General features: G+C 37.1%; 1 protein-coding gene and 1 non-coding gene across 2 annotated transcripts; both read left to right on the top strand.

The window, feature by feature from the left end:
* The first annotated feature begins 381 nt into the window (after nucleotides 1-381).
* Nucleotides 382-488, top strand: LOC145044672 (small nucleolar RNA R71). The gene has a single exon (XR_013681617.1). It is a non-coding gene; the product is annotated as a small nucleolar RNA R71 (small nucleolar RNA).
* A 7,943-nt stretch (nucleotides 489-8,431) lies between these two features.
* LOC145040607 (uncharacterized) lies at nucleotides 8,432-9,167 on the top strand. The gene is made up of 2 exons (XM_078988514.1): nucleotides 8,432-8,921; nucleotides 8,974-9,167. The coding sequence occupies exons 1-2, from the start codon at nucleotides 8,432-8,434 to the stop codon at nucleotides 9,165-9,167; spliced, it is 684 nt and encodes a 227-aa protein (XP_078844640.1).
* The last annotated feature ends 377 nt before the right edge of the window (nucleotides 9,168-9,544 follow it).

Raw genomic sequence — 9,544 nt, 5'->3', positions numbered from 1 at the left:
CGGTCTCCACTTGAGTAGCACACTTGCACCTTTTTATTGCCATTCTCATCCAAGTCACAGTCTCTAGTAAGATGAGGTCAGTTGTAGTTCTCACAACCCACCCGAATAGCATGTATCATTTGATCCATTTTGTCCATCCTCATATCCATGGTTTTCAATATAGCCATGACCGGTGACAAATCTTCTGAAGCTGCATAGGCAGCCCCCCTTGTCACATCATTTCTTGGATTATGGGATTCTCTAGAATGCTTAGAGAATTCTTCAAGTAATTGATTTATCACCGGAGGTGCCTTCTTCGTGAGTGGACCTTGTGAGTCAAGTAATTGCCTTGTTGTAACATTTACTCCATCATAAAAGATGGAGACTTCTTGTTGACTATTAAGGTCATGATGTGGGCAATTCCTTAGTAGGCTCCTGTACCTCTCCCAAGCTTCATAAAGTGACTCTCCAGCTTCTTGTTCAGATTTAGCTATGGCTTTCTTTAGTTTAGATATCTTGGATGGTGGGCAGAATTGATCAATAAACTTTCATCTAGGCTCATGTAGTGATGGATCCGGGGGCCAATGACTTGAGCCAATCCTTTGCAGCACCCTTCAATGTAACCGATAGCATGCGAAGTAGCTGAGTTTCCCGAGGCACGTTTGGAACATTGAAATAATCAACTACATCATTAACTTCATCCAAGTGTTTGTAAGCATCTTCGTGGTCCTTTCCGGTGAAAGGGATCTCCTTAAGTTGGGCAAGGATGTGACCCTTAAGCTCAAAAGTAGCAGTTGCAGGAATTGCGGGTTGCACAAGTCACGGGCCAGTGTCATCACGTATCCTCTTCTTCCATTCCCCTATGCGGACTTCATCGATGTTAGCCATGGTAACAACTAATTCTTCGCTTGAATCGGAGTCGTGCCCGTATGTAGGTTCTTCTTCTTCTTTGGTTTCGTACTCGGTGTCTTCTTTAATCGGGTCTTCGCTTGCTAAAGAGGCGCTGGATTCTCCGACTTTCTTGCCTTCCTTCTTGCTGAAAACGGATTTCAAATTTCTTAGTGGTGATTTTTTCAGTTTTTCGGGATCTCCAATTGTTATGCCTTTGTTTCTTCTAAGTGTTGCTTCCGGATCATCCAAAGTTGGGATCAGTGGTGTGCCTCCTCCCTTGTTCATAAACGTTCTGCAAAAAAAGGAAAATAAACACGCGTAAAAAGGAACAAACGAAACAAAACAAAAGTTTTTCTGTTCAGCTATGGACTCGTCGAGTCTGTACGAAGGGACTCGGCGAGTCTAGTGCAAAAACAGAAAAAAAAAATTAAACTAAATTTTCTAAAAACTACTAACTAAAATTTAATCCTCGTGCTAAATTTAATAAAAGCAGTAAGTTTGTGCAAGAAAAATCTCACACAAAGGATCGATAACAATAGTAATCAATTTAAAGTTGGAACCGTTCCCCGGCAACGGCGCCAAGAACTTGATGTGTGTAAAACCAACTAGTTTTAATCCTACTTATAAAATGTAAATTAATCACACAAAAGGCAGTGAACCTGTCTATTGGGGTATAGTTTTAGTAAGCAGGGTATCGAACTCAGGGAACGACAATTTAAACTAATTACTAAAATTATCTAATATTAACTAACAAATAGTAAAAGAGATGGTTTTCTCTAGTTTTGCAAGACTAGAAACTTACTAACTAATAATTAAACTAATTAACTAGAAACTAAGAAAGCAAAGATTCAACTAAATTCAATAATGAAGGAAACTTCTGTTTAGGTTCAACTCAATTGATCCTATGGTTGATTTTATGGTAATAGTGCAATGGATTAGTTGTTCTATTGGCTACTAATCCTTAGAAAACAAACTAACTCAAATAGTAGTCAGTTGTCTAATTTACTTTAATTTCCTAGGTTATTTATTCGGGTTAATTAAGACTTGTAATGGTTAACTAAATTGGTCCTTTAGTTAACCTCTTGTTGATGATCATCACACAAGCTCACACGGGAATTTACCTATTTTCCTATCAATTCTAGTTTCACATTCGCTAATCCTAGTCATATAATAAAGTGGTCACATAAATTATATGAGGTAACAATTAAGAGATGTTCATGCAACTTAATTCTCTTCCTATTAATAGAAAAATAGTTATCATTCACACATAAGGTTCTTTAACAAGATTAGATTAACAAAATTACCAATATGAAACTAATCCTACCATAAATCAAACCATATTATCAATATTGTCTCCCTAAACAGAAGTTGAAGGTTTTAGCTCATGATTAAGGTAATTGAAAGCACAAAAACGAAGTCTATATGTCTATACATGATGAAAACAATAGATTGAATTGCAACTAATGGAAATTGCCTCTAATCTTCTTTAGAATCGGATTTGGGGTTGGATCTTCGTTCTCCAAGTATTCTCTGACTTCTATTCGTTGCTTTTCTCCCCAAGGGTTCTCCAGAATTCTTTGTGTCGATCTGAAAAGTCGTTTTTATAGATTCGACCCGACTCACCAAGTCCATGACCGACTCGTCGAGTCCATCCCTTAATTCCCGTGCATGGTAAGTTATGGAGTCTTTATCTTCTCGAATCTTCATGTAGACTCGTCGAGTCGACGATACGACTCGCCGAGTTCCTTCCATTTTGTGGCCTTTTCTTCTCTTGATCATTCCAAAGCTTCCCAATGAGTACTCCTACTTCTTTTTGCTCCCAAGCATTCTTTTTGGACTGAGAACACAATTCACACACTTTTAAGTATCTTTTGTCCATAATATGCAAATAAATAGCTAATAAATGATAAGAATTAATATTAAATAAAGGGCTATATATGCACATATCAGACACTAATACAACAGTCTCCTACTTGGATAAGTCTAGTAACCGCAAATGTAAATACAATCTGATTAGCAATCATAGCTCTCATAGACACTGTCAAACTCTGATCTCATCAATAATTTGTCCTTTAAATAAGGGATCATATAGTCTTCTGTTCTAGATACTATGCGTACAATTACATGGAACAAAGTCATACTTATTGTCCAACAGTTTGTTTCTCGATCTCAGATTCGTTTGACATAGAACTTAATTGAGCACATCAATTCAGTCCTAACCGGGCTCGGCACATATGTCAAGCCAAATCATCAAGGGGCCCTTATATTTCTTTTACCCACTTAGGATTAAAGGAATAGATAAACTTCGACATATATGCATTTACTATTCACTAATCAAATCATACACAACAATGCGTTTTATAACATCATGTTACTGATGCCTTTACGCATTATCAATGCACAACCAATTAGCAAACAATAAACCATAGATCTAGGTTTTAAGACCATATGATATTATCGTCTTGCAATCACTCGTGATAAATTCCATGAAGTGATTCCAGTAAGCGTGGGTTTATTCCAATGCTCAAATCTTATTCATAAATACTTATGAACGCTATAGCAAACTTTTGTTATGTCTAATACACTTTAGACAATCTACACACCAATTCATGAAAGTCTTCATTCATACCTACTTCCAACATATGATCGACTGTGGACCGTTCAAACAAAGATTTTTATTTAGGAAGTCAAAATATGCAAAATGAAACAATAGGTAAATAATTAACATAAGACAGTAACTTTACTAATAAATAATACCCATTTATTTAATCATCGAATGTTAATTACAATTCATCTATTACACGTTGCTAAACTATCTAATCTAAACTAATATCCTCCTTCAGCCCAATGCTCCTAGCGTGTTGCAAGTGCTTAACCCTACTTAGTCCCTTCGTAAGCGGATCTTCTGGGTTATCTTCTGATGACACCCTCTTCACTACGAAGAGTCCTTCTTCTACCCGATGCCAAAAAAAGTGATATTTTATGTCGATATGTCGAGATATGCCATGATCCCTTGGTTACTTGGTCAAGGCAACCGCTCTTTCATTATCACAAAAAATTTACATAGGTTCCTGTATGGCTGGCACAACTCCAAGGTCTCCAATGAAGTTCTTTAACCATATTGCCTCCTTTGATGCTTCGCTCGTTGCAATGTACTCTGATTCGCATGTTGAATCAGCTACAGTCTCCTACTTTCAACTTTTCCAAGACACTACTCCTCCATTAAGGGTAAAGACCCAGCCCGACAGCGAACGGTAGTTGTCTCTGTCGGTCAGAAAACTGGCATCACTGTACCCTCGCACCTTTAAGTCATCACTCCCACCGAGGACTAGAAACCATTCCTTGGTCCTCTGAAGGTACTTAAGTATATGCTTGATTGCGGTCCAATGTGCTTTGCTAGGGTTTCCTTGATATCTGCTAACCATGCTGAAAGCGAAAGCCACATCAGGGCAAGTACAAGTCATAGCAATTGAGCCAACTGTGGAAGCGTAAGGTACTCGGCTCATCTCTGCTATCTCGACTTCGGTAGTCGGACTTTGAGTCTTACTCAACTTTGCATTACTTTGGATTGGTAACTCCCCTTTCTTGGAATTCTCCATACTAAAATGTTTTAGTACCTTGTTCAAGTAAGTATTCTGACTAAGTCCTATTAGTATTTTACTTCTGTTTCTCATTATCCTTATTCCCAAAATATAGGCAGCCTCTCCGAGGTCCTTAATAGCGAAGCACTTCCCAAGCCAGGACTTTACTTCCTGCAGCGTCGGGATGTCGTTTCCTATGAGTAGTATGTTATCGACATACAATACGAGGAAGCTAACTGTACTCCCACTGGCTTTAACATTTACTCATGATTCATCCTCGATTTGCAGAAAACCAAACTCTTTGAATTTCTCATCAAAACAAAGATTCCATCTGCGAGGTGCTTGTTTCAGTCCATAAACGGACTTCTCAAGCTTACACACTCTATTGGGATGCTTCGCATTGACAAAAACCTCAGGTTGAGCTATGTAAACATCCTCAGCCAACTTCCCGTTAAGAAAAGTGATTTTGACATCCACTTGACATATCTTATAGTCATAAAATGTAGCAATGGCCAGCATCACCCTTATAAACTTTCTCTTCGCAATCGGTGAAAAGGTCTCATCATAGTCAACTCTGGGAGTTTGATTAAAGCCCTTCACAAACAATCGCGCCTTATAAGTGTGCATATTCCCATCCATGTCAGTCTTCTTCTTGAAGATCCATTTGCACCTGACCGTATTATGGCCTGGCACATTATCAACCAATCTCCAAACTTGGTTATCGAACATGTACTAAATCTCACTGTCCATCGCCTCTTTCAACTTTGCATACTCCGGTCCTGCCATGGCTTCCTTATAGCTGTTAGGTTCATCTAAATTTATTAGTGTACTATCACTAATATACGTATCACCCTCACTTGATATATGAAAACCATACAACACGGGTGTAACACTAACTCTACTGGAACGTCTAAGAGGTAATGATTCGTCAATCGGTTCAACCAGACTTTCCTCATTGTGTTTAGCACCAACGTTCGAGGTTCCCTCATTGCCCAACTCTTGAATCTCTTCAATATCAATTTGCCTCCCACTGTCCCCTTGAATTATGAGTTCTCTCTCTCTCTCTCTCTCTCTCTCGGAAATACCATCTCCTCGCGATGAAGACAACATTGTCACTCAGTTTATAGAATAGATATCCAAAGGACTTTTGCAGGTATCCAATGAAAATACGCCGCTCACTACCAGGTTCGAGCTTCTCTTGAGTCTCACGTCTTACGAAAACCTCGCAACCCCAAACCTTGATATGTGCCAACGAGGTAGCTTTCCCTGTCCACATCTCGTGAGGTGTTTTGGCAACCTTCTTCGTAGGGACTATGTTAAGGATATGGGTGGCAGTCTCTAAGGCATACCCCCAGAATGAGATTGGTATAAAAGCACGACTTATCAGGGAACGAACCATGTCTAGCAAGGTTCGATTATGTCTCTCGGCAACACCATTCAATTGTGGTTTCCTATCTATCGTCAATTGTGAAACAATTCCGCATTCCTTGAGGTAGTCGTGGAATTCAAGACTTAGGTACTCTCCTCCTCGATCGGATCGAAGCATCTTGATTTTCCTGCCCAACTGATTCTCCACTTCTTGTTTAAACTCTTCAAACTTTTCAAAGGTTTCTGAATTGTGCTTGATTAAGTAGCTATACCTATATCTGCTATAATCATCGGTGAAAGTCACATAGAAGCGGTTCGCATCCCTTGTGGTAGATCTAAAGGGCCCACACACATCAGTGTGTATGAGATCCAATAAAACCTCACCCCTTTCACAAGTGCCAGTGAAGCATAACTTGGTCATCTTTCCAAATAAACAAGACTCACACACATCATCGTCCCTAAGGTCGAATGACTCTAACACTCCATCCTTTTGGAGTTGGGCTATGCGTTTATTGTTGACATGTCCAAGACGACAATGCCACAAGCATTATTTATCCAAACTATTGGAAGAATCAATACACAACACATCATTTCCTAAGTTATCTACAACCATCATAGTTTCATATATTCCATTACAAGATAATGCTTCAAAATATAAAACACCATTAAGATTGTTGGATTAGTGTCTAAGTTCATAACTATTTTTGGTATGTACTTGACACGATGGTGCATGGTCCTCTTGGGTTGCCTTCACCAAAGCAACTTGATAGGATGAATTATGGAGAGAGAGGATTAATTGTGATTTATTAATATATTATGAGAATAATATATTAAAAGAGAAATCATATTGGTTAATTAATATTAGTCAATAATTAATTAAGAAGTAATTCTATGGCTAAAAGACATTAATTAAACTTAAGGGACTAGAACTATCAATTGTATGATAGTTGAATATTGGGCTAATGGACTCCATATTAGAGGGTTGGATGAATTCTATGGGGAAACCCATTAGAAATCGTCCTAGGCCTCTAAGGAAGGAGTCCATGGGTTGCTTAGGGCTTAAGCAGTCAAATTAGGGTTTCCTTGTTAGATAACCCTAATAGCCTCACTATTTAAGGATCCCTAGAGCACCAAAACGTGGCTAACAGTTTCCTTAGGGTTTCCACACATTTTTGGGTGCCTCCTCTATTATCATTCTTCATCCTTTTGCTCTTGATGTTTGTGAGCCATTAGAGGAGTGACACTTGTGACTCTAAGCTTTCTAAAGCCATTACAAGGAGGATTTGAGTTGTTATTACTATATAACAACAAAAGGTATGTATTCTAATCTTCTTGGTGAATTTCGAAAATAGTATGACTCATTAGGGTTTTATTATGTGTTCATAATGTTGTGTAACTAATAGTAAAACATAGATCCAATTCTAGGGTTGCAAGTACACATAGGATTGTTTGTATAATACCCATTAGTGGTGTAAGAGCCAATGGTTTTTGTTTTCAATTAGCTTTTATTCAAATATATGAACTTGACATATTAGGGTTTATGGATAATAATCCCTGAAGGCTAGGTAATGTTCGCAATTAGGGTTGCAAAACCCTAGTTGGCGATTTTCTGCTAGGGTTTCCCAAACCCTTTCCTTAGCCTCCAAGATTTTGAAATCTAGGGTTATCCAACCCTTGGATTTCGAAATTGCCTCCTTCCCCAAGGTTAGATCCTAAATTTTAGGGATTTGGATTACCCCATATCTTGTAATTATCCTTTAATAATTAAGTATGGTAATTAAAGATTTTGGGATATCTTATCCTTTATTTTCGAAATCTATGTAGAAGTTTAAGGGATTAGGATATCTTAAATGTATAAATGGTAATTATCCTCATGATTTAGATAATCCCTTATGATTTAATAATTAAAATTAATAGTCTAATTCAAGATAATTATTAAATCAAGAGTTTTAATATTAAAATTTTTAATTTAAATTTCTTAAATTCGAAAATTTTAAGTGAGATTAAAACCTAATTGTTTCGAAAAGTTTCAAAACTTGCCCTCAAGTTTTGGAATTTAAATTGTTGATTAAAAGTTAATTTTGAAAGTCTAAATTCCAAAAACCCTAATTTTGAAAAGTTCAAATTAAACCCTTATGGTTTTATTAAATTAATTAAGTGTATAATTAAGGGAAATTATTCTGGTACACCAAATTTTCAAAAACTTAATTTTTACAATCAACGTAGCTTGTGCTTCCAGTAAGCGTCATGATGACTTACAAAAGGCAAAGGCAACTGAGATTGAACAATTATTGGAACTAGGTGAAATCAAATCAGGGAAGTGATTGAATCAAGTTTGGACATTAAGAAGAGTCGGTGATACACGTTGGGGTTCTCATTTTCGCTCCGTTTGCATTTTGATTGACATGTTTTCTTGTACTTGTGTTGTTCTCCAAGGAATAATTGATGACACATCTGCTACTTATTCTTAACGCGGAGACGCTGATGCACCTTACTATTATCTGAAATCATTTGAGTTTGTGTTTATTCTTCACCTGATAAAGGAAGTAATGGTAAAGACTCATATACGTTCTCAAGCTCTACAAAAGAAATCCTAACATATTCTTAATGCTATGGAGTTAGTTTCAGCAACAAATGAGGGTCTAAATCATTTCAGGATCAAAGGATGGGAGTCTTTACTTGCACAAGTAAAGTTTTTTTGTGAAAAACATGAAATAAATATGTCAGATATGAATGCTCCTTATACTTCTACTCGATATCGGCCTCGAGAAACAAATAATCATGTTACTTTTGATCATTTTTATCGAGTGGATTTGTATACAGCCACATTGGACAAACAACTACATGAGTTGAATAGTAGATTCAAGGATCAGGCGATAGAGTTGTTAAGTCTTAGTTCTACTTTAGTTTCTAAAGTGATTAAAGTTGATCAAATTTGTCTTCTTGTTAAGAAGTATTATCCTGAAGATTTTACAGCGCAAGAGACGATTCAGTTACGATATCAATTGGAGATTTTTAATATTGATATGACAAAGAATCCAAGGCTAAGTGGTGTATCAACTATTGCTGACCTTTGCAAGCGTCTTGTGGAAACTGTGAAACGTGAGACATTTTTTTTTTGATAGAGTGGTTAGGTTAATCTTGACACTTCCAGTTTCTACCGCAACAACAGAGAGGGGATTTTCAGCAATGAAAATATTCAAGAATCATCTTCGCAATAAGATGTCGGATGATTTTCTCGCAAACAACTTGGTGACTTACATAGAAAGAGAAATTGCTGAAAACATTGATTTGAAGTTTGTAATGGATGAATTTAAAGACATTAAAGGTCGTCAAGTTGAGTTGTAATTCTTTTTCTAGGTGTTTTTGGTGTTTATTTGTTGAAAACAATTTGTTATTTTTTTTAAGAATAATTTTAGTTTATAGTATCCCCCCCCCAAGTTAATTGTTCAAGCTCCGCCACTGGGTGGGGGGTGGTGGTGGTGGGTGGATGGTATTTAGTGGTGGTGGCGAGTAGTGGGTGGTAGTGATTGGCGGTGAGGGCGGTGGTGGATTTTTTTAATTGTTTTTATTTATTTTTTTATTTTTATTAATATTAGTAGGTGTAACACTTGTGTAAAGCCCGAGATTTAATAGGTAAGTATTTAAATTAAGTATTTAAATGTTGGGATGATTGGGCAGAGCGTACACTGGGTGTATAGGATGTACGCACGACATACATGCAC

This window comes from Lactuca saligna, chromosome 4 (genome assembly GCF_052625555.1).
Source record: "Lactuca saligna cultivar CGN05327 chromosome 4, ASM5262555v1, whole genome shotgun sequence".
Lineage (NCBI taxonomy): Eukaryota > Viridiplantae > Streptophyta > Magnoliopsida > Asterales > Asteraceae > Lactuca > Lactuca saligna.
The sequence above is the reverse complement of the archived record's forward strand: the minus strand, read 5'-3'. Positions and strand labels throughout refer to the sequence as shown.

Excerpts from the sequence above, each read along its gene's own strand:
- LOC145040607 (XM_078988514.1), top strand. The coding sequence starts at position 8,432 with ATGGAGTTAGTTTCAGCAACAAATGAGGGTCTAAATCATTTCAGGATC. Across the intron at positions 8,922-8,973 it reads TCTTGTGGAAACTGTGAAAC|TTTCTACCGCAACAACAGAG; the intron begins GTGAGACATTTT and ends TGACACTTCCAG.